This window comes from Pseudorasbora parva, chromosome 8 (genome assembly GCF_024679245.1).
Source record: "Pseudorasbora parva isolate DD20220531a chromosome 8, ASM2467924v1, whole genome shotgun sequence".
NCBI classification, from domain to species: Eukaryota; Metazoa; Chordata; class Actinopteri; order Cypriniformes; family Gobionidae; genus Pseudorasbora; species Pseudorasbora parva.
Genome location: NC_090179.1, coordinates 33,830,054 through 33,856,394, shown reverse-complemented (window position 1 = coordinate 33,856,394; position 26,341 = coordinate 33,830,054). Strand labels below are relative to the sequence as shown.

Here is a 26,341-nt window from a genome sequence, read left to right as displayed (position 1 = left end):
CAATAGACAGAGTTTTTAAAGACAAACCTACTGTGAGCTATGAGGTTGTTAATTGATTGTACATGCTTTTGTTGAAGCAGTCAGTCCACATTATTTCAACTTATCTTTTGTTTAACATTTGTTTAGGAATTCCTGTTGAAAAACTATGATTCAGACCCATGATTCACCACAAGCAAATTGTGCTAAAATGGTCCCATAACGCACTGCGAATGACGTAGAGTTTCAAAGTGCACGTTTTTTGAAAACTATACAGTCTCCATGTAAACCCACGAAAACGCAATGTCATGCTCATGCGTATAACATTTTCAGACTATAGGTGCCCGCTTAAAGGTCCTCATTTATGAAACACAAGCAGAATAATTTTTTGTTCATAAATCCATAAATCCGAATTTTCTGATTCATGATTAGTGCGACGTAAATTTACACCTGCTCCCTTCCATGTGTAAATGGTGCGTAAAACAGTTGAACTTTCTAAGTTGGTTTGGCCTGTCTTTTTTCAACTGTTCAATTTTGGTTAATAGGCAGCTGTTCCCTTACAGTGGAGGAGGGGTGGAACAAATAATACATTCAACTAGCGACCAATCATTCTACTTGTACAATGCATTGAACAATTGAGGAATTATTATTGCTGGTTACTGCATTTTTTATTTAGTAATATTCTTCAAAATGAGATACTAACACATTACTGCCATGGATATTCTGTATCATAGCGACCAAAGTATCAGCTGGAAAAACGCTGCGCTTGCAAAGTACTTTCAAGTGCCCCCAGCTGGCCATTTTCAGAAGAATACTTAAAAATGCTTTGGTTGACACACGATAATTGAATACTTATTGCTAGGTATATGGCAAATTAGTCTCTTTAACGTTTATGCAATATACTGGAGCCAAACCTGATAAAGAAGTCCAGAAGATTTCACAGCGCTCCTGGACACATAGTTGTACCTCATGGGTGGAAATTATTCTAGTTATAAATAAGTGTGCATGTGCGCCCTATTTACGGGTGTTTGGAATCCATTAAAGGCGCACTCTGTAGGATTTTTGTAGTAAAATATCCCAAAACCACCAGGCCAGTGTTATAATTGATCAAAAAACAGAAATGGCGCCGGCAACTGTGTCCCGTCAAAATAAAAGTCCCGCTGCTCGCGAGCCGTGTGTTGCTTAACAATCGCTCCAGCAGCCTAGCTCAGCTCCCACAACATTCGGTCCTGCTCTGCTTCATACTACAGTAACGTTAAAGAACCGCATTCATGAACATGATTTCTGCCCGAGTCCTATCCCGATTCTTTTCCACTGGCTGTGAGGTGAAGGCCACATGTCCCAAGATTCTGAGCTCAAACTTGGCATCATCAAATTACACCTTTGTTTTGAAAAGGCGCTCTCTACCGGACGGAAAAGTTACATAGTGCCGCTTTAATATACACCAGTTTAACTACTGAATACGTGGTATACAAAGTATTAGTAAATCTGGAGGAGAGTTTTTGTAAAGGTCCATTTTACGTGCAAATTACTCAGAATGTGCTTATATATTATTTAAGTTTCATGAATGAGGCCCAAAGTCGTTTTGAGAAACCTTATGGGAAAAATGAATGGGAATTTACTTCGAAACCCAAGCTGAAGAAGAAAAAAAAATGGGTGGGGACAGTTGCAATTCATAAAAATAAAAATACACAGCATAACAAAATACTGGGTACAATTACACTGAGCTATATTTATTGATAACTTTGTTAAACAGTAAAACAGTAAAACAGTTTTAAGGAACTATATGCACATTTATAATCAAACTGTATCTGTATCTTCTGTATCTATTTATAACTGAGCTTGCTGCAAAGCATATTGAGGTAGACATTGCAATGAACGATTCAGTCAAATAAAAGACAAATTAATGTTACTGCTTACTATTCAGCATATTTATGATACCCTAAAATTCACCCTTATTCTAGTTATTAGACAGCATGTTTTGGACCACAAAAAATTAAAACAATATAGAGTCTTTTATCTGTGACAGATAATTGTGATCCTCCAGTGCGCTTTCAACCCAGACAGCGGAGAACCTGTATTCAAACACACAGCCACATTATTTGCAAGCCACTTCCCCTTTACCCCGATTCTATTCAAGCTCAAGGGTGTGTGTTTATGTGTCTGGGTGGGGGGAGGTTGTGGGGTAGAAAGTCTTGCCACAAAAACCACATTAGCTGGAGGCAAGTGCTGCATGGTCCCAGTCCAGATGATGCTGGATTGCTTGATTGCTGGCTGCGGTCGCCGTGGCGACATTTAGGCTCTGATTTAGCATTAGCACACTTAATGAGAATTAAGACGCTGAAGGAGGGGGGTCTGTAAAGCGGGTATATTTCTCAAAGCAGATCCCCCATCCAACACAAGGAGAAGGATTTATTCTTTGTGGATTAGCTGACATTAATTTTGTGCTTACACTGGTCGCGATAGGATTATCCTATATCTGTCTCTCCTCCGTTCCCTGGTGGGGTTGAGGAGGGGATTCGGGGAAATAAGGGTTGTCTGAGTGCTGGAGAATAGGAGAGATGCATTGATCTTTTTTATTTAATTGAATATAATGGATATAGGTGTGCATATGAGTGTGAGGTGTCAGTTTTGACACAGGATTTCCGGTCCAAAAATTCCGGCCTACCTTTTTTGGCACCTTTTTGCATCTGCTCATGGTACCTATGGAGACTTTATAAATAATAATAATAATAATAACAGCAATTTTTGAATTTAGAAAAAATAATAACAGTAATTTTTGACTGTGGTCTCCATAATATACAGTTAAATCATCATTAATTCCACAAAATATCACAACAGTTTGTGTCACCCCTTTAAGACCTAAACCCCCTCAAGGATTAACCCCTGTTTGGTTAAACCCTAGTATTGATGATGATGAATTTTTCACCAAATCCTTCTTGAATCTCTGTCTTGCTGAATCTTGTAGACACACTAAATTGTGACGGTTATTTCTAAGATGACAGAAGTGTGACGGTGGTTTAATGTATTTAGGGCTAATCCTTAACAAAGCTCTGGACCCCCACACAGTTTTTTGTAACACCAAAAGCGTGAGTCCTATTAGTTGGCCATATTAGTTTTTCTCCGCAGTGTAATGGAAAAGAGGTTAGCGCATCAATATTCAGTCACATTGATGACATGCAAAAGTTCATGTTGGTCCGAACAGACGCATTAACAGCTGTTCATTGAAATTAAAATGTTTAATGCATAACATTTTCACACTGAATACTTGTCTTGGTATAAGATTAATTTTATGGTAAGAAATTATGTAGACTCAAGTTGAAACATGGTTTCCTTGGCTCCTAGTTTTTCTCTTTCTAGCTCTATTCCAAAAGTAAGTTTTTTGCCTGTGTAGGAACATTTTTAAGGCAAAGGCAGTTCCCAAAAGTAGGCTGCAACATTATAAGATCTTCTTATACCGAGCATTGCATGTATCCTTCATAAGGATCCCAGAATGCATTGCAATTAGGAAATGAATCCAAGATGGATGGCTGAGTTGAAGGAAATTATATTTTATTCAGGACAGAAAAAAATATTATTAAAAAATTCAAATTTTACACTGTAATTCTACATGTTTTTTTGGCAGAGCATTAGCTTAGCCACATGCTAATGTCAAGCTCTATAGTAGCCTAATCGATTTGTAAGCCAAAACTTAATTGTGAGAGAGCTAATATGTAAAGAGTTTTGCCCTAATCGTGATGGTTAAACGGTTACTTCAGCGATTAGCATTAGGCTTTGTATCAGTAGAAACCCTGTAGTATATTCGAATGATCGTGCTGGGAGTTGTTGTTTTTCATCCACATGAGCTAAAAAATAAATTTTCTGCCTTTTCTCAGTCTAAAAGGCACCAAATTCGAAACTATTTTCAAATTTGTACTGCATAAATGACTCCGTTTAAATACACATTCATCTTCCCAGCACTGAAGTACCCCTTTAAGATGCTACTAAAGTCTAAAGTATGTTTTCGTTTTGACACAGTTTAGATCTTTTGCGTACAACCGAACATCTAGCCTTTCAAAGTGTAATACATTTGGTAGTATGCGCAAACACTTGCACACTGGAAAGTTTAATCGTTGTCCAGCGTCTGCACAATTTCTCTTGATTATGGCAGATAAAAAGGCGGCTGAACTCATTTAAACGTATATCTTCCTAGTATATCTTTCAGTTCCTTCACGTATGCGCTTATAGTTAATGTTGTTCCTTCTTATCCGTTTATTTTTCAACTGTGAAACACTGGTCAGGGGCAGTATTGCCACCTTTTGGACAAACTAATTAGTGCAAAAAAACTTCAAAACACATGTAAGCCGAGTGTACAGAGTATGTGCAAATCTGACTATGCATGTACACTACAGAACATGTTTATACATATATGATAATTACATTTTTCACATGCGCTATATGAAAACCCCCAATGTAAAATAAACTGGAAGTATTTTTATTCAGCTAGTAGGCAGAAAGACAGCTCAACTATTAGGAGCAGGGCTTCTCTTTTTTTCTTTCTCTCTTTAAGAAAAAGTCCTGAAAACTCCACAACTAGCGAACAACATACTGCGGCAAACCTTTGTCACAGGGACGTAATATATCCCACAATGTCTCTGTCAAACGTTATTCAAGTTTCTGTCTCTTTTTTTATCTTTCAGACCCCGGCCCTCCAGCGGGCATCAAAGCAGTGCCATCCTCTGCCAGCAGTGTGGTAGTATCCTGGCTTCCCCCCATCAAGCCCAATGGTATCATCCGAAAATACACAATTTACTGTTCCAGCCCTGGATCGGGCCAACCGGTGAGGCACAAGGGGGAAACTTGTTTTAAGCGTTGTTTTCGGTGCTGCCGTTGTTTTTTTGTCCAAAAATGAAGGCATACTTGTGTTTGTTAAAGTATGCGAAAGTGAATATTTATGAGTTTTTAACACATGTGCTTTACTTCATATGGGTGTGGGATAAGTATGTGTGTCATTTTTCTTTAGTTTCTAAGTATAAATCAGCATTTAGCTTATCATATCATCTATTTGCGTCTGGATTTGTGGTGAGTGTATTTTTAATCTGTGCATGTGTGAGGTTGTGCTGCAGTATCAGCGGGGTGTGTGTGTGTGTCTGTGTGTGTGTGTGTGTGTGTGTGTGTGTGTGTGTGTGTGTGTGTGTGTGTGTGTGTGTGTGTGTGTGTGTGTGTGTTGCGCGTGTGTAAATGAGAGGCTCATACTGCAGTGTGTGCATGCAAGCTCACCCTCCCGTCTCATTTGCATATCTGCGTCTCATCACGTTGCCTAGACAACCTCATCTGTTCATCAGGGAGGGCAGGAAACAAGCTGACAGCACACACACAAACACACACACACACACACACACACACACATCTCACAGGCTCGATCACATTTATAACCACCTCCTCGACAAACTCACACACACACACACACGCACGTAATTTGTGTACTCTCACATTGAATTAATGTACCTGTCCAGATGTACACATGCTCACTCTCTTCTTTTCTTTTGCTCATTCACAAATCACTCCTCTCTTGCTCTCTCTCTCTTTCTCTCTCTCTCTCTCTCTCTCTCTCTCTCTCTCTCTCTCTCTCTCTCTCTCTCTCTCTCTTTCTCTCTCGCTCTCTTTCTGGCCTCTCACAGAGTACGGGGTGATTACTATGTAAATGAGTATGAGGGTGAGGGGGGGGTTAGAGGAGGAGGAAGGGGGGTCAGACTCAGCGTGCGGGGAGTACTTTTGTTCCTCTTTTCATTATCTCCCTCTATCGCTCCCCGGATCACCGCTATCTCCACACCGGAGGAATATTTTAATATCCGTTACAGCACTCCACCCCTCCCGCCCCCACCTCCCATACCTGATTCATGCTGAGAAAGGTGGGGGGGGGGGGGGGGTGAATAACATGGAGGAAAAAGATGAATTGAAATAAACTAGGAAGAAAACATTCAGAAGCCTAGTGAGCTGCCTAGCTAGACAGCATATTTAGGTATTGTACACACTCCCAGAAGGTTAGTAAGATTTCAAACTTTTTGATGCCAAGGGACAATCGCCTTCCAAGGGACCCTTTTTTCATTCCTTTCTAATTGATTAGATTATTATAAGATATACAGTAGTGTTACTATAGATATTTCCCAGAATTAACCATGATAATTACAAAAAACATATATACATATACACATTTCTGATATTATTCCAATAAATTTAGTATTGCATACACCAATTATTTATATTATAATGTAATTAATCATCACCTTGTTTTTAAACATTTTCTTATTTCTTATTTCCGTTTTATTTCCATCTCTAAATTACTCCATAAGTTTACCCCTTTGACAGATATACATCTACTTTTTATATTAGTTCTTGACCTTATTTTTCTTATTTTTTCTTATTTTTCTTAATTTGTACTGACTTTCTCTTATTTCGAACAGCCTCTGAAAACATTTTGGAAGTAAGTTAATATATACTTTATACATTATCTGGACTAGCTTTCTAAAATATTAAGACAGCTAAATATAGTATCCATTTGTATGTGCAAAAATAGCAAGCATGATGCTAAGCAACATCTGCGTATGTGTATTAATTTATAAATATAATAATACTTATTATGATCATTTTTATATGTAAATAAATTAATAAATGTCAATTATATTATTTAAATAAAAATAATATTATAATATACTTATAATATATAATTTTAAAACCATATGACAGAATTTTCATTTTTAAGTGAACTACCTTTCACTATTTTTAAGCCCTCAAGAAAAAATTATGAAACATCTACTATAATGTGATTAATTGCATCCCAAGTAAAACCAATAATAATATTCATTATTATTATTATTGTTATTATTAATTATTCTCTAAACCCCTTTTGCTTGACACTACATAGTCTTCACAAATAAACCTATCCCAGAATGCATTGTGCCAAAATCCATCTTGGAAAAAAATTATTCCAAGATGGCTGACCATGAAACCGAGAAGGGAAAAAAACAGCAATTCCAATTCATTTTAATGACAGGCACATGCAGACAGGAAGTATGTGACCGGCATGCTGCTGCTTACGCGCTCAAAGTCGCACTGTAGTGGAAGTAGCGACAGATCTTTTTTTCCGTATTGTGATGCATATCCGAGTAAAACAGTTTGATAAACAGGTAAATGTTAGAAAAATAAACCTTAACATGGATGAATCATCCGCAATACGTTTAGTAACAAGCATTTAGATAATAGATGGTGAATTTCCATTCATATTGACTTTGTGGTAGTTGCATAGCTGTCAATGGAGGGACAGAAATCGCAGATATTTATAATATCTTCCTTTGTTTACCGAATATGAACGAAAGAATTTATCATTTCTTTAGTTTATCATCAAAGAATTTATCATCAGACATAGTCACATTTTTAAGTGAACTACCTCTTTAAGCCCTCAAGAAAAAAATTATGAAACATCTGCTATAATGTGATTAATTGGATCCCAAGTAAAAGTTTGTGACACACACATGCATGTATATATTTAAGAACAATTTTATATTTATATATAAAAATATATTTTCATATGCAAGATAAATATATATATACAGTCTATACATGCAAATATAAACATGAAGGAGTGTGTTTTTATATATACATTATTATACACAGTACACACACACATATATTATCTAAACACAAATCATTTTTTAATTTAATTTGGGATGTGATTATTTGCGATTAATCGATTGCCCAGCACTAATATTTTTATATTAGAATTTGTTTATAAATTTTTTTTAAATTATTATTATTATATTTTAATGCTTAAATATTGTTTGCATACTGGCATGGCATTATTGTAATCTATTGTAAAGTGTTCCACAAAACCACTGATGAACAGGTTTCCATTTTATTCCATCATATTCTGTTTACATTTCAGATAGAATGCCCTTTACTATACAGCAAAGCTGCTGACTTGGTTTGGACCAGAGCAATAGTGAAAGAGAGATATTTCTGATTATGAATAGAAAATGGAAATATGTTGTTGAAATATATGTGTGTGTGTGGGGGGGGGGGGGTGCTCTGTTAGTGTCAGGGCCGAGGGATATGAAAGATGATGGCAGGGCAGCATTCAGGGCGATCGGTGGGAATGACACTGCGTGTGTTTGCATGTCCGCGGGCAGCAGACGTTCTTCGTGACGAACACGCGTTTGGACAGCAGACACACGGCTCTCTTAAACACACTACAATTACAGAGAGCTTGAAGCACAGCCTAACGTCACGTTATGTATGTGTGTGTACAGTGATACTGTTTTTGTTGTGCATTACAATGAAAGGTGGATATAATAATAGAAATACTCATCATGGAGTATATATGTGTGTCTCACGCATGCTGAGGTGAGCAGCAGATATCTCTCATTAGTCTGCTTCTATTGTTAGTGTTATCTGAGGCTGACTGATCTAGTGTGTCTAGGGGTATTGTCTTTTTACCCTATCATCTACTTGTGTAAGGCCCCCTGGGTCTCTCTCTCTCTCTCTCTCTCTCTCTCTCTCTCTCTCTCTCTCTCTCTCTCTCTCTCTCTCTCTCTCTCTCTCTCTCTCTCTCTCTCTCTCTCTCTCTCTCTCTCTCTCTCTCTCTCACACACACACACACTCTCACATACAAACACACAGTTAAGCCTTTTTAACTCACATAAAGAAAAGCAGCAGAAATCTCTTTGCATGTTATTTAGCAAATGCTATTAATTCAAGGGTAAAGGAAAGAATTGTTTGACTAATCATTTTCTCCAGGTGCCACCATGCCAAGAGTTACACATTCATCTTCGCCTTTAAAGAGCCCAGTATAAATCCCGTATAAAAACAAGTCATCATCATTTTAGCTTTAAAACTCATTTTTCTAAGAGCTGAAGCCTAAAGTAATGCCAGAAATGGTAACACTTCATTTGTTAGTACTTTTAAAGCACATATTCTGGATGATCTTATTCCACATCCCTTAATCCTACCCAATACCTAAACTTAAACACTACAAAATGACCTTACTAACTATTAATAAAGCAGTAAAATAGGAGTTTATTGAGGCAAAAGTCATTGTTAATAGTGAATGTGTTCCCTATACTAAATCCCAGAAACATATGTAAATACTGTGACTGTTTTCAAACAGGCCTCCTAAAGAGTATAATTCTTTAAATTGTTGACAACCGGCTCTGCCCACTTTGGGCTTCAAAACTTTTTTCAGAAACCTGTGGGCGATGTCACGGACATTATGTCCATTGTTTTATATAGTAAATGGCTAGCACCCGCTATAGTGCCCCCTTGTGGCAGTGCTGAGATTGTATGTTTTATTATGAATTGCGTTTGGACACATTTTAAGCTCCAACAATGCATGAAACTGACCTTCCTTGAGTCTAAAAACAGCTATTGTGAATTGTTTTTTCTAACAGAATAACAGCACTGTCCTGTCTTTTATCAGCTCTAGCGTGTTTGTTCGTAACATTGCATTCTTGTGATTATTCCAGGCACCCAGCGAATACGAAGCCAACCCTGAGCTGCTGATATATAGAATCACCCACCTGACCCGGGGTCAGCAGTATCTGATCTGGGCAGCCGCTGTCACCACTGCTGGTCGGGGCAACATCAGCGAGAAGGTGACTGTGGAGCCTGCTGGGAAAGGTGAGTCATATTCATCTCCAATAAGATCTGTAACCACATGCATTATCAATATCAGTAAATATCTGATCTCAAATCAGACAGTTTGATAGTTTCAATGTAATCAATGTTTTAGGCCTCCTGTCTGTATTTTTACTTCCTTTACTCAGTGATTGTGTCAAAATTTTGCAATTGCCTGATAAGGTAGGGGACCTGAGTGAGCACAGGTTTATTCTGTCATTGATGCTTTCTTCTCATCCTTTTTCTTTCATTCTATCCTGATGGATGAAGCTATAGCCTATCATTTATTATGTGGAGAGGAGTAAAAGCAACTAAATGAGAAAGAGATGGCAGACAATGACCCGGCCAATATGCCAGACAATGAAGGGGGCAGTTCAATCAATATTTCCAGGGTCAGGGAGAGAATCTATGAGAATCTATGTGTGTGTGTGTGTGTTCTTTATTATTTAACAACTGGTTCACAGCTATTTTAAAGAGCATTAATCCCTTGATGGCAGATTTTTTCAATGTATGTACAATTTCCACTGGGTGAACTCTGTTGTGGTCACAGAAACATTGTTTGAATACACTAAATATGTAATAAATAAAATGTAGAATTCAAATTATGCAATGTATACTTTTTAAGGGCCAGTTCACGCAGAACTTGTTTTTGAGTTGAGGGCAGTAGGTTTTTTTTTTTTGTACAAAGTTATTTTACTTTAAGAACCGTGTCCTGCACAAGATGTCCATGCGAGATGTCCGTCGTTTTGACTCAACAAAGATATCCATTTAGAGCATGTTTACATATAAAAACAATGGAAAAGGAATGCAGTGAAAATTCTGTATGGAGCCCCTCTAAAACCCCTTTCCAACCCTTTTTACTTCCTTTGGGGAGGTTCAAAACTTTAAATTAGGAGGGTCACCATAAACTAAGCATAATTTGTGCACAAGTATATGACTCTTTGTTTGTCCTACTCAGCTCCTGCTAAAATCCTTTCTTTTGGTGGAACGGTGACTACTCCATGGATGAAGGAAGTCCGGCTGCCGTGCAGCTCGGTGGGAGAGCCGACACCCACCATCAAATGGACCAAAGACAGGTCTGGGCTTGGGCACTTTCCTAAAAACACTTTCCCCTGATTAAAATATAAAGTGTTAAAGGTGTCATGAACTGGCTTTTTTAATTTTTTTATACTGTTGTATGAGGTCAACTAATGACGTTCGTGTGGTTTTTACATTCAAAAACATCATAACTAATAAGAAATATGCTATTTTCTACACTGGTTCTGAGGCTGTCTTCTGAACGCTGGGTTCTGATGGGCGTGCAGCACTGGTGACTTGGAAGTAAACGCCCATGGCTAGCATTGGATAAGATTTGCATATTTAATGAGCTTAAGCTCCCCTGTTAGTTCAGTTCACATGAGGGAGGGATTGATTTGAAAGCGGCTACCGGGATGATTCTCTCACAGGGCTCATAAACGTCTTTATCTAATAAAAACAATGATTTATTTCTCATCCACCCACGATTGATTGGAATATTATTTCTGTATTACATGGCCCGCACAATCTGTGGATATAAGCGTGAACACACACACTCGTGTGCGTGCCCAGATCAAGAAAATATTATTTCTGCCAACAGGCGTACGTTTTGGTAGCCCATCTGGTACAGCCCCGGGACTACTGTTACATATAAAAAAGACGTTTTACTCACATAAGTGTGTTGCACCATTCCTGCCGGATCCAATATAGAAGGCACAACATTGTGTCTGCAAATCCAGCACTTGAGGCTTGATTACAAACGATTCTGCAATGAAATGAAGCAAACACACAAGCATTCTTCCCCACGTGAGATGGACCTAATATTAGGATCCAAAGGAAGCTTATGCAGCGACTGTTCTTCCACAATAGTTTGCTATCTTCGACGTGTTTATTGCTTATGGCTAGTGTGATCAATGAGTCAATGGGCTACTGAATTACACATGCTTATTATTCTGTAGAGGCGGTGTTTTGCCACTAGATGACGTCAGGATGAAGCACACGATCGGTTTCTGGGCCTGGTGTCTATAAAAGCTTTTCTTTGACTAACAACGAAGTTTTCAGCTCTGAAACTTACAGGACAATCTTATATTACCATGACCTTTTATAGATCAAAAGCTCAAAGGAAAGTTGATTTCTCAATTCATCACCCCTTTAAGTTTAGGTGGACAACCCCCAATTCCTATTTTTTTTGTCCTAAATATTCACCTTTAGTTTATTAAAAGATGAAAAGTCAATATGATTGTGATTTGATCTTCACAGTGAGGACACCGCTATCCCGGTCACTCAAGATGGTCACCGGAACATTCTTTCAAACGGTACCCTGGTGCTACGCTCTGTGAAAGCCGAGGATTCTGGGTACTACACCTGCACAGCCACCAACACACTGGGGTTTGACACAATCATCGTCAACCTGCTGGTACAAGGTAAGGAAAAGTGTATTTCTACACAGTCCTGTAAAATGGTCCTGGGTCAGCAAGCTTCCTTGTCAACTGTTCCTATCAACCAATCGGAACAAAATTACACAGCTCACACAGAAGTCACTTTTAAAGCAGGCCACTTTCTGTTGGTCAATGTGGCAAATCTGCATGACCAACTTGAACCCGTTGTGAAATCTACATGTGGACATCTTTCAATCTCATGCGAAATTCATAATTGTGCTGATTCCTATTGATGACTCAATTTGGACCATGAAAATTCGCCAATCAACGGAACGTGACCACACTTTTAAGATGGGCGTAGAGATAAGATTATGTGTCATGTTCCAGGACAACCAAAAGTTGATTCACGTTATTGGCTTCTGGTGTTTGAATATTAAGTAGATTTCCTATCAATCTTTGTGTGTCCTGTGTTACAGTGCCTCCAGATCAACCACGTTTGACAGTTTCCACCACATCCACTTCTTCTATCACTCTAGCTTGGATCCCTGGAGACAATGGAGGAAGCTCCATCAGAGGTACTTTTTTTCCTTCCTCTTTCAAGAAGTCTCTTTCTTTATATCTCTCCCTTTTTCTTGTTCTTTTATCTACCTCTAAGGTTTGTTTTATGTTAAGCACATTCTCTCCTTTTTCTATCTCTGTATATCTGTCTTTCTCTCCGACTGTTTAATCTGTCACGGTGTAACATGTTACTGTCAAACTGCTTGCACCTCACAGTAAATTAGGTAAAAACATAGATGTCTGTGGTTTTTGTGTGTGGAAAGGTGGGAGGAGAATAAGGAGCACACCAGGCTGTCAGTGGGTAAATCCTTTTGGTGTGGCTCCCTTTATTTTGCCATCTGCCAAAGCTGTAGCGAGACTCCAAATCCGGCCCGTTCCTAATGATGGGCGACGCCATATTGTGCATCTATTTGCATAACTGTGCAGTCAGCATTTTTTCTCTCTTTCTCTGGGCAACTAATGGAGGTTTACAGACATCTGATCAGCACTTCATCTGAGATTGTTACTCCGTGATTAGTCTGTAAGGTCAATGCGCCATCTAGTGGTGACATTAGGAAGTCTTTGTTACAGTGTCCTGGGTTATGCTTGCAATGCCAAAATCATCAGTTTGATTCACATGAATTGCATGAATTCGCTAAATAAACCTTTTTTTTTTTTAATGTATTATATACATTTATTTGGCATTTATTTGACAACATTTTGTCAGTCCACTCAAATAATGCATCTAGTTAAAGAAATGGTAAACCTAGTGAAGCACATTGCATTGTAAAATACAGTATTCAATGCAGTATGCACTGTTATTGCACATTTTGACAAATCTGGGAGTTTTTGCTACTAGAAAATGTGTATTTTAGTCACAAGCAGTAGTATATGTGTATGCTATTAAAACATATTGTTAGATTCCAAAACACATTATTTTAGTACAGTACTATTTGGAACAAAATCCTAGAATTCAGTGAAAAGCAGCTGTCCCATTTTGCATATGTGTGTATGTGTGTTCAGGTTTCGTGCTGCAGTATTCAGTAGATAACACCGAGGAGTGGAAGGATGTCTTCATTAGCTCCAGTGAACGTTCTTTCAAGTTGGACAATTTGCGCTGTGGAACCTGGTACAAAGTCAAACTGGCAGCAAAAAACAGTGTGGGAGCCGGCCGCATCAGCGAGATCATTGAGGCCAAGACTCACGGCAGAGGTAAGAGGTTCTAGTCTCTGTACCTTTTATCAAGGTTCTTACACCAAAAATATAAATTATTTTGTTCCTTATGACCATTTTTCCCCTCTTACTAACCCTTAGAATTAAATAGGCTCGTATTGTTACTGTGCCTTTAAGACATATGGAAAAATTATGATTGGTTATTTGGCATTTTTTTTCCTGGAAGATCAATTTTTAAAGTTTTAGTTTTCTATTTGAATATATTTTAAAATGTCATTTATTTATGTGATGTAAAGCTGAATTTTCAGCATCATTACTCCAGTCTTCAGTGTCACATGATCACTCAGATATCTTTTGTTTGCTGCTCAATAAACATTTCTTATTATTATTGAATACAATTTTGCTGCTTGACCAACTTTCAATTTCAAATTTTCTGAATTATTGAATTAATAGCAAGTTCAAACAGCATTTATTTGTAATAGTAATCTTTTGGAAAGTTATAAATATTATTACATATTATTAAATTATATATAATTATATTACATATTATAAAATTATAAAATATTATTAGTCGCTTTTGATCAATTTAATGTATCCTTGCTGAATAAAAGTAATGTATATCTCTTTTATGAGTACTGTATATCTCTTTTAAGGAAGATTTATGTGATATTCAAGGATAAACCTCATATGGTAACCAGTCTATTGCATCAATAAAGCAAATTAGTGTATTGTAGTATAAACTCAGCCAATCATTGTTATAGATTATATGGATTATATGAGAATCAGTCTATTGCATCAATATAACATATTAGTGTATTCTAGGATCAACTAATGTAGTATATATGTATGAGCCAATCATTAGTATTCTTTCTTGTTTTGTAGAGCCGCAGTTCAATAAGGACCAGCCCCTCTTCACTCACATCAACTCCACCCACGCCCGACTCAACTTGCAGGGCTGGACGAGCGGCGGCTGCCCCATCACTGCTGTCCTTCTGGAGTTCCGCCCAAAAGGCACCTGGGCCTGGCAGAGCGTCCGCACAAACGCCTCAGCTGACATCTTCCTCGCCGAGTTACGTGAGGCCACCTGGTATGAGCTGAAGATGAAGGCCTGCAACAGTGCCGGATGTGGAAACCAGAGCTCCCAGTTTGCCACTCTGGATTATGATGGCAGTAAGTGCCAGTACACAAAAGCATCGGCTATAATTGTCATTCAATACTAGTACAGATGTACAAATATATTTCCTCCGGGCCAGGGCATGTAACACAGGACGACACAAAGAAACTTGTACAAGTAGCGGCTAAATCAATTAATTCATCTGTTTTAGGCCTGAATTTTAGCGCTAAGAGCCTTGATATAAGCTTTATCTCAATCTCTTTACTTATCTCTATTTTCTCTCCTCCACAGGCACTATTCCGCCTATTAAGTCAGCACGAGGGGAAGGGGATGATGTTAAAAAGCTTTTCTCTATCGGCTGCCCTGTCATCCTGGTTACGTTGGGCATGGCGCTACTCTTCATTATCCGCAAGAAACGCAAAGAAAAGAGACTCAAGAGACTCAGAGGTGAGCAAGAGAGTGAAAGATGCAGGAAATTGTATGGAAAGAATTAAACGTTTTAATTTATTTATGTATGTGTATGTGTTACATATATGTGAGTGTGTGTGTATGTATAATTTTACAGGAGCGTTTGAATAAAATAACTCTGTTTGCCTCTGTAGATGCTAAGAGCTTGGCTGAGATGCTTATCAGGTAAGGATATAGTTAATAGTCTGTGTAAAGATTAAACTCCAAAATTAAAACGTTAATCTTGTTCATTCCTTATAAAAATGTGTGTATTAAAGGAAGTGGCAGTGGCAATACTTTTTTGTGTTTGTCTGTCTGTGGTTGTTTTGCACCTGGAGCAGTAAGAACAATCGAAGTTTTGACACTCCAGTTAAAGGCCCACCTCAGGGACCCCGACTGCACATAGATATCCCCCGCGTGCAGCTGCTCATCGAGGATAAAGAGGGAATCAAACAGATAGGTCAGTGTGTGTGCGTGTGCGTGTGCGTGTGTGTGTGTGTGGGCATGTTTTTGTGACATATGAGGACACAAATGTGTATAATGACATAGGTATGACACTTATGAGGACATTGGCCATGTCCTCACTTTTCAAAATGCTTATAAATCATACAGGATAAGTTTTTTTTTAGAAAGTAAAAATGCAGAATGTTTCCTGTGATGGGTAGGTTTAGGGGTAGGGGCAGTGTAAGGGGATAGAAAATACGGTTTGTATGGTATAAAAACCATTACGCCTGGAATGTCCCCATATGTCACAAAAACAAACGTGTGTGTGCGTGTGGATGTGCAGTCGAGTCATATGTAAGATATAGCAACAAAACCTGTGAGATATATAATATATACAGTGTTTACAGTGATTGGATGACTGATGATGCTAAAATAAGTTGACTATTAAAAAGAACAGCTGAACATCAGTCCACAAATAAAATATAGATGTAATCAGAATTTTGTTGCTGTTTTCTTATTTTGTAATAAATGTAAAAATGCTTAACATGCACCTGATGAGAAATATGTATGTACATATTTATTCTTATATTGTTAATTTAAAAGAACAAAACAGAATATTTGTATTTGGGGTTTTTTAATCGAGTGTCACGGCTGACATTTCATTTCGATTTTCATTCGCAAGCTTGCAATTCAATTCAATTCAGATTTCGATTAGATTCAGTAACGATTATAGTGGATATATACCATAAACAGTACATGGCAAATTTTCTTGAGGAAAAGAAAATCTTTCAACTAATGCTTAAACTATAAATGATAGTCAGTTGGTACTACATTACTATAATATTGAAGGTTTAAATTAAGTCATTTAAATACAACCATTCATTACACTTAGGGATGTTTTATAATAATACAATTATAATACTAACTTTACAATTAGAGTAAAGTTAGTATTAAAGTTGCCCATTGATCATGCCTCATGTGGTCTGATTGGCTGAAGGACTATCCAATTGCAGAGTCATTTGAATTATGCTCGTTGATCACGCCTCTTGTGCAGTAGAAAATACAGAGCAGACTCCCCAGACCAATGTCCAATCTTAAATTGAGCTTGGTCTGGTGATAACCGAACAAGGTTCATACCATAGACTATAAAAAAAAAAAATGGCCAACGCGCCTTCACTTTCTTCTCTTGACATAAGTAAAGCTGCCAGTGTTCAAATATGGTGCTGACATCTTGGGTCTCAAGTGTGCACAGTAGTGGGCATGAAACTGAGCTGTGGTGCAAGGTCTCATCCATACTCCTGCCTAATCAACAACTTTTTGTGAAATATTATGGAACTGTATGGATTAAAGTTACAGCTCCAGTCTCTTCACAGCTGTTAATCGTAACATCACACTCTCGTTTTATATATTATCAAATAACTAACTAAAATGTATTCAAAGTGTAATTTGATTGTTTAGTTTGTCTGTGTGCCATTACATTTCATGGAGAGGGCTTATGAGCTATACTGCATCCAGTCACCTAGGGGCGATCTAGACAAGGCTTCACTTTTCACGACTCCTGTGGCACACTTGGTTCATAATGAGAATCAGTTAAAATCTATATTTTTGAAATCTATATATTTACCCAGCCCTATTTTTTCTGTTTCTTCTTTTATAGTGTTAATAATGTTTATCATTTAATGATAACCGGGAAATAACATAAAAGAAAACCACTGCACGCCACTGTTTGATTGTTAGTGTGTATTATATTAATTTTAAAGTTTCATTCATTTTCTCACATCAATTAATTGTAAGGAATATAAGTAGACAAAATCTGTGAAAAGTTGATTCCTGAATGAATCCTAGCTAAAGAACGTGAAAGTCATTTTTTTTCACTCAAGGTATGTGTGTATTTCTCTGTTGTGTGCGATAGGTGAAGACAAGGCCACCATCCCTGTGACAGACACTGAGTTCAGCCAATCAGTGAACCCTCAGAGCTTCTGTACGGGCGTGTCTGTGCATCACCCCGCCCTCATCCAGAACACAGGCCCTTTGATAGACATGTCGGACATCAGGCCTGGCACCAGTATGTCACAGCTCACACACTCATTCCATTATAGATGGAACATGGTATCATTTGTGAATGTTTCATACCCTCTCTTATTTATTTGACCTTTCTCAGATCCAGTATCAAGGAAGAGTGTAAAGTCTGCACACAGCACAAGGAACCGCTATTCCAGCCAGTGGACTCTGACTAAATGCCAGGCTTCCACACCTGCTCGCACTCTCACCTCAGACTGGCGGACAGTGGGCTCCCAGCACGGCATCACGGTCACCGAGAGTGACAGCTACAGTGCCAGCCTGTCCCAGGACACAGGTCCACACACTTACAGACATACACAAATTTCAGGTTTTAAAAATATTTATGTTCTCATTAGCCAGATCTGTTCTTATTCTGACCAAAAATGCCCACTTTGGAAAGAAAGGAGCCGTTTCACCAGCATATGAAGTGATCGACCACAGTTTAACAGTGTGTTCACACTAACTCTGTTCTCTCCTGTCCTCAGATAAGGGACGTAACAGTATGGTGTCCACCGAGAGTGCGTCGTCCACATACGAGGAGCTGGCCCGAGCGTACGAACACGCGAAGCTGGAGGAGCACCTACAGCATGCCAAGTTCGAGATCACAGAGTGTTTCATCTCAGACAGCTCCTCCGATCAGATGACCACCGGAACCAATGATAACGCAGACAGCATGACCTCTATGAGCACACCATCCGAACCGGGCATCTGTCGCTTCACTGCCTCCCCACCCAAACCACAGGACTACGACCGCGGCAAAAACGTGGCAGTGCCCATTCCCCACCGCGCCAACAAAAGTGAGTTGACGACACATCTAGGTGGTTTTAAGGGGGTTATTTTAAGAATTTAGTTTTGGAGCTTTGAAGTCCAGCTTGTGTAATTTCTAGGATCATATCATGAATCGTATTTATTATGTAAAATATCATAGATGTACATTTTATATATACATGCACTATTAACTACGACTTTTGCCTCACTAAACACCTAATTTACTGCTTATTAATAGTTTTTGGGTAGGATACAGGGGTATAGAATAAGGTCATACAGAATAAGGCATTAATATGTGCTTTATAATATGTGCGTTATAATAAACAGCCTATATCCTAGTAATATGCATGCTAAAAGCACGTATAAAACTAAATAAACTAAAACTAGTTAATAGTTAATAACTGAAGCTATATATATATATATATATATATATATATATATATATATATATATATATATATATATATATATATATATATATATATATATAAACAATGTTTATGAAAACAAGTAAATAATAATTGTTTTGTATTCTTTTTTATTATTTATATAATAAATATAACGTCTTTAGTTTTTTGCAAATATTATCATTTTTACTCTGTTTAATATTATAGTGTTTGTAAATATTAACATAATTTTATTAATTTAAAATTAAAAATAAATATAATAATTATAATATATAATAATTTGATATTTCTGCAGCAGGCCTGTGTTTTATGTATTGTTGCAACAAAATCTCTGCATGCAATATATATTCATTTTTAAAAAACTACCTCTATAGAACAGCCTCCAACTACAGATGATGCAATTGAACAACATTTAACTGGTACTTCCTTCTGTCCTGCAGGTGAGTACTGTAACCTCCCCCTCTACATGAAGACGGACCCTTTCTTCCGGAAACAGGCAGAGCTGCACGACCCCTGCCCTGTGGTCCCACCCCGCGAGGCCTCCATCCGGAGCCTCGCCGCCCGGGCCTACCACACGCAGGGCCGCCACATGACATTAGACCCCTCCAAGCAGCAGGCTCTGACGCTGGGCCACGGCGGCCTGAGCAGCCTGACCAGCTCAGGGGCTTCTGGTACGTCGGGCCCAGCCTCAAGCGGGGCCGCTGGGAGCTCCAGCATCAGCTCAGGCACGGCCACCCTGCCCCAGAGGACTCTCACCATGCCCAGCACCTCCTCCACCTCCTCGGCCCCAAGTGGGGCGGTCGCCGCTGGAGCAGGAGCCAGCGCAAGCTCCACGGGAGGCAGCGGCCCGACGCCCGGCAGCTCCAAGGTCGGGGGATCCAGAGACTCTCTGCTAGAGAGCAGCTCGTCCGGCCTGGGCAGACTGCAAAAGCAGAATGCTGGGGCGTACTCCAAATCCTACACTCTGGTGTAGCTCACATGTATACTCATACAGTACGTTCACACACACACCTGGAGTCTGGGCAGGGGCGGAAACGAACAATGGCGGGACAGGGGTCTCTCTCTTTTCCTCTCTTTTACCTTTATTTGCTTTCCTTTTTTTATTCTACTGCTCAAGCTTTTTATCTGGCCTTCTCCAGGATTAAATATGCCAAACCCCGAACCCTTTTCCTTAATTTTGCCTTCTTTTTGTCTTGAGTTGTATCCTTCTCTACCCCCCAACCCTATCCCCACTCCTTCTCTCTGTCAAAGACACCTTGGACCTTATGCACGAAATGCTTTCCATGTGCACTTGTTCATTTGATTTCTCGACTTCAGAAAATAGGAAAAAGCGGTTTTAAGAGATATATTGTTTCGCATTGACCCGTCTAGATGTTTTTAGGCTGTTGAAAAAGTGTCTCTTTTTTATGTCTCTCGCATAGCTTCATACTGCAACGCATTGCCTCGGAAAGCTTATGCATAAACGAATCCACCACGGTGTTCACCTTCCGCCCCTCCTGATCCACATCGGTCTGGAAAAACAGCTTGAAGACGAAAGTCTCAACCGCCTGAATCGAGTCTTTGGGATTTTTTTTCATGCAATTGATGACACAGTATAGAGTGTTATTGACTATTTTGTAAACAAACAAGAAAAAAAATCAAGAAAAAAAATGTCTGGAGCCATTTTCACAGCGGATGTATGGTTACTGTACTTTAATTTTTTTGTTCGGTTTTCTATTTTCAAAATTTTGAACTTTAGCACTAAGGAGGGCCGGGTGGATCCACTGAGCTTTCTCAAGCTTGTGTATGTGTGGTGTGCGTGCATGTGTATGTATATGTGTAAATATATATGTATACATATGGCAAGCACACACCTTTAAAGGGACCTCTCAACCAGGCCTACGCGCTTCGGAAAGGGATCAGCTTGGAGACGCCAAGTGCCACCCATTGAGCTACACGGTCTAGAGTTCATCTGAAAGGGGGACAGGACGTAGGGAGTATGTAAAGGGTAGGCGCATCTCCCTTCTCATCTCTCTTGGCTGCCTTCGATATGAAAGAAATGCTCTTGTTTTGCTGTTTGTTGGTTGGTTGGTTGGTTGGTTGGTTTGTTTGTTCGATTGTTTGTGTTTGATGCCATTTACTTAATACCCCTCCTTCCCCACCCAGACCTCCCCCAAAAACGTCACCACTTCCTCTGTCTCACTGTGAACGCCTAACAGCCTCTCCTGGATGGGCCGAGCGCAGGCAGAAAGGCGGGAAGAGGGCAGAGAGGTAGGGAGGAAGTAGAGGCAGACGGGCCCGTGAACAGAGAGGGAGAGATATCTGCCGTCGCTGTGTAGCTTTTCTGCGTTTGTTCATCGTTTCTCTTTATTCTTTGCTTTCCTTCCCCACACGAAGACTCTAGCGGTCACTCCTATTTGAAGGTCTTAGAGACTCTAGCTTTAGGTAGCGCAGGGGTGGATAAAGGAGGGAATGAGTGAAAAGTTGGAGGGGAAGGTTTCATTCAGCCCCTAAATGGATCGAATATCCTCTCAATCCTCCTTCGTTCGCTCAGTTTCCAAAGCAAAGCCCCATCACAGAGAAACTTCCAAAAAACAACAAACTCTCCCAATGATTTCAATGGAAAAAAAGTACTACATCAGGGCTCCTGCAATACAAAAGAAAAAAAAAAGAAAATATATTGCAATGTTTGTTGTCAAAATATATACATATATATTTCTATCTAAAGATATAGTAAATATATACATGGTGAGAGCAGAGATTTAACGCCATATCTAATTGAAAAAGAAACATTTTATTTTAAAAAAAAGATTTGAAGACAATCGCTCAGTGGGAGGTGCAGCAGTAAGCGAGAGGAGGTGTCGATCACGAAACGCTGAGACAAACGGGTAACACAACCGAGAGAGATTGAAAAAGAACGGCAGAGGGTGTGTTTCGACATGCCGCGGCAGTCGCCGTGTTGGGAATTCTGGGAAAAGACCTTTGAGGTTCTCAAACTGACTTCCTGTCATCGTTATAATCAGCCGGGCTGCATAGTGCAACATGCCTGTATGGTATGAAGGAGATATTTATGAACATTTCCAAACACACTCTCTACAGTTGCTTGGAAACAATGGAAATTTGCCACTGCAACTCCAGCTCGTAGATGGAACCACGGCGTGTGTGAGCGCCATCTGAATCCATGCACCATCTCTACTGCCCAACGAATAGTATAAAATACCCACAGTGCTTTGAGAGCTTTCCGTCAGGCCCTTAAAGAGACAGGTCACCCAAAAATGAAAATCCGGTCAGCATTTACTCACCCTCATGACGTTCCAAATCGGTATGATTTTATTTCTTCTGTGGAGCACAAAAGAAGATATATTGGGGGAGAAAAATCCATTCAATGAAAGAAGGGGTGATGCAAAAACTGGTATTGCCAATAACCAAAATACTGATATCATGTTAACCCTTCACACAATATCTTAAATAATCTAATGCTAATCTAAATCTAAATAATATGAATTTGCTTTATGAATAAAATCCTATTGGTAAAAAAAGAAAAGAAGTGTTGGTTTAACTTAAAGTAACCTGGTTGCCTTAAAATTTTGAGTTTATTGAAATAAAAAAATGTAGTTGATATAATGAAGGAAATTGGTTTAATAAATAGAAACTCAAAATATTATTGTATCTGAACTACATCAAAAATGTGATCAATCATGAAAATAGCACAATTTGCCATGTTTCACTGTCATCACAAATAAAACACAATTACCCCAATATGCTTACAAAATCTTTTAATAGTATTTGAGTAAAGATTGTCGATTCTCAAAAATGTTCAATGTATTAACTAAAAAAATGTAGTTCAATGAACTCAAAATTTGAAGGCAACCAAGTAACTTGTTGTTTAAATTTTTTTTTTACAGTGTGCAAGTATTATGCTATTAAATCTCTACATAATTAATATATTATACACTATGATTCATTCTCAAAATATCACACAATACATAGCGTGATCGGCTGTGACGCCACAATCAAGTTGAATTGTTGGATATAGCGCTGCTTGAAGCATCGGAGTAGACTCGCTCCTTCTGTCAAAATCGAAGGGACGAGGGTGTATCTAAACGTCCCTCGCCCTCTTGAGTGAAACTCACTTCAAAATGGTGGCTACCAACAAACTTAGTTCACCATTGTGGGAGTTTTCATAAAATAGACAACACAGTCTGTGGGTCATCATTAGCCAGAACTGATTAGAACACCCCCCACCCCAAGTCTATTATTGGTTTTGGAATAATATTGTTATTGTGCAAAGGTAATCGCATGGTTAAAATCGGATATTGTGACAGGCCTAAATGAACAAGATTTCAACCCCAATGACTTTCATTAAATAGCCCCCAAAATAAGACCTTCTTTCATGCATCAAAGAAGAAAAACTCATAAAGGTTTAGAATGGCATGGGAAAATGAATTACTACAAACTCAAATCTCTGGGTGAACCGTCTGTTTAAGGTGAGATCGCTCCTGTGATTTAAAAAATTCAAGCTTTCGGCATGTCTGAAAGGTCAGATCTTATATATCAGGGGAAAGATCGCTACATTTATATTTCTTGGTGACTTAGAACACGCAACCCCTGCAGACTTCAGCACAGGAAATAGCACACATTTATAGTTTGTTCAACAGGATTCAGCATATCTCATGTGAGGAAGACTTGATGCAACAAATCCTAAGGGACAGAATAGGAACGTGTCGTGTTGGGTTTAAAATTGAGCTGATTGAAAGATAATATATCTGTTTGTGGCATATGAAAAGAAAAAAAAATCTGTTTGACTTACCAGGAGATGTTTTATTGGTGGCTTGATAAATTAGAATTGTTACGGTGTATCCAAAGCTGTGTAAGATAAGTACATTTGAACGCCCGGATCTAAACCAATCTTAAGATAGAGTTGCGAAGAATGTGGACTTGTTTTAAAAACAATGAAAGAATATGTTCCTCTTATTGCTGCTCAAATGCCCACTGACTGGGTTCTGTCTGTCTGTTTGACGGCAGACGTGCCCAGTGCATTTTGCCATGAACGTTTCATTAGGATTAGACCAATATCTATATCAGTATTCATGCCTGTTCAGGTGAAACATTTTGTGAAAATATCCCCTTGACCACCCCAAAAAGCCCTCACGTCCCATGGTTTTTCACATGTAAAAGACAGTTGCTGACTTAAAATGAATTATATATTTTTCTTTTCTTTTTTTTCCTTTATTTATAAAAAAATATGTATCCAACTTAGTTCTTTGTTTGATTCTATGATGATTTATGTTGAAAGAAAATGCAGTTGTGTTGCGCAATGGGGCAGGCCTGTTTAGCCAGTCGAATCAGGGACCCCCAAGCTCCAACCAATCACAGGAGAAGCTGTGTGAATATTGGGCGGAGTCAGGAATAGAACTCCATCCCCACACGCCTGTTTCCCCGCCCAAATGATCCGATTAGCCCCTTTTCATTAACCAATAAAAAAATCCTGCTATACCCAAGACCTCCCTGTCAGCATAATTTCTAATCTACAAATAAAGACTCTTGTATATATGAAACTGTTTTGTATAAATAATTACTATTTTCGACATCTCCATTAGCAACCAGGGCACAATTGTAAGTCTGGTTAAAGGTATAACTTTAAATGTGAGGGGATTAAAAAGACAAAAAAAGCATAAAATCTAACAAAAAATACTTTACACCTTGAGTTTTGAATGGGGCACAAAAACCCAGACCAGACGTCTGGTGTTTGATTTATCTTTTCCTTTTTATAATTTGTCTTATGTTTTTATTCATTTATGTTGTTGGTTGTTTTGTTTGTTTTTACTTTTGTTTTGTTTCTACCTTTTGGTTAACTTGACGAAAAATGGCATTGCATGCTCTGAATATTTTGCTGGTTATTAAAAGAAAAAGGAAAAGGAGACAAATAACTAAAAGGGGGAAAAAAGTTTAAAAAATGCGGAGGGGATTCCTAAACTTTTATGGAAAAGTTGCTTCAATTTGCAATTGCTTGTGTTTAAATATACAGTTTTTTTCTATGAAAACAATACAAAAACAGAAAAAGAGTACTCCAACACCTTGTGCAATAAAGCTATCTTTCTATGAATGGTGCCTTGACCCTTGTGTGATTTTTATTTATATATTTTTTATGTAGAATAAATATTATCTATCTATCTATCTATCTATCTATCTATCTATCTATCTATCTATCTATCTATCTATCTATCTATCTATCTATCTATCTATCTATCTATCTGTCTGTCTGTCTGTCTGTCTGTCTGTCTGTCTGTTTGTCTGTCTCTGTCTCTGTCTGTCTGTCTTTCTGTCTGTCTGAAAAAAAATGTATGTGCATTGGTTGCATGTTTATTGTAGGTTATCAACATCATTTATCTACATTCACTGTAAAAAAAAAATGTAAAACGTGTTTTACATTGTTTTAACTATCAAAATAAGTTAAGAAATGTTAAACTTTTTTATAAGTAATACAAGATATAACTTATTTTTTAAAGTCATTGTAACATAATCTAAGTTGAAATAACTTAGAAACACCCAAGTCGATTGTACTTAAAAATTTCAGGCAGTGACTTTTTTTTTTTTTTTTTTACACAGTGTTGTCACCTAATTTATGTATGTAGAATGAACATGTTCCACAGTATAAAACAAAACTAAAGAGACAGAGCAACAACAACAACATAATAATATACCATAAGATACTATGAGATAGCCGCAACTTTAGTTTAAGACATTTATAATATTCATAACTTCTACAAAAAAACTTTGTAAGAGCACGTGTCGACTGTCTGTTTACAGTATAAAGACTACGGGTGACTGCACACGTGCTAGTGTACGCGTAAAAATAAGAAGTATACTTTGGCCTTAATAGTTAATCTCCAAAAAAAAATGTATCTTTACATAATACAATAAGAATAATGACAGCAGTAGCGGCTCAGCCATACACTTCGGTAAGGCAGATTCTGGGTCTTAGCTCTAGTTTATAAACATTTGAAAAGCTTCATATCCAAATCACTGAACTCATCAGACACACTTTTGACAGAATTCTTATGTCTGTGCGTTATTCAGACTGAGGGTGGTTGACACTTAAGTTAAGTACACACGTAAATGCATAGAATGCCATTTTAGAATTGCCTTAATGCAGTAATTGCCCTGAAGGTGCACTGTGTAAATGTTAGCGGCATCTAGTGGTTAGGTTCCGAATTGCAACCGCCCTCCCTTTCGAAGCCCATAGAGAAGCTACGATGGCCGACAAAGATGACACTTATGTTTATTACATTGCATTTCTGTCAATAAATCCTCATAAATATTACACACTGCACCTTTAAAGTCATGTCTAGAACAAACGAAATACATCAGAACTACTGTATATAAAGGCTCTT

At 38.3% G+C, this 26,341-nt stretch overlaps 1 protein-coding gene across 4 annotated transcripts in view; it reads left to right on the top strand.

Moving 5' to 3' along the window:
- Positions 1-25,051, top strand: part of dscaml1 (Down syndrome cell adhesion molecule like 1) — a 166,472-nt gene extending 141,421 nt beyond the window's left edge. For 2 of the 4 annotated variants that reach the window (XM_067450992.1, XM_067450995.1), the window contains exons 20-33: positions 4,656-4,795; positions 9,474-9,627; positions 10,583-10,700; positions 11,899-12,062; positions 12,494-12,592; positions 13,578-13,766; positions 14,610-14,897; positions 15,133-15,288; positions 15,444-15,474; positions 15,627-15,748; positions 17,645-17,797; positions 17,894-18,088; positions 18,279-18,590; positions 19,409-25,051. In XM_067450992.1, coding sequence (XP_067307093.1) covers positions 4,656-4,795; positions 9,474-9,627; positions 10,583-10,700; positions 11,899-12,062; positions 12,494-12,592; positions 13,578-13,766; positions 14,610-14,897; positions 15,133-15,288; positions 15,444-15,474; positions 15,627-15,748; positions 17,645-17,797; positions 17,894-18,088; positions 18,279-18,590; positions 19,409-19,941 — 2,654 coding nt within the window. In that variant the 3' untranslated portion in view covers positions 19,942-25,051. The remainder of the gene's footprint in view (positions 1-4,655; positions 4,796-9,473; positions 9,628-10,582; positions 10,701-11,898; positions 12,063-12,493; positions 12,593-13,577; positions 13,767-14,609; positions 14,898-15,132; positions 15,289-15,443; positions 15,475-15,626; positions 15,749-17,644; positions 17,798-17,893; positions 18,089-18,278; positions 18,591-19,408) is intronic. The other 2 variants (XM_067450993.1, XM_067450996.1) reach the window with 1 other exon arrangement.
- Positions 25,052-26,341: the final 1,290 nt, after the last annotated feature.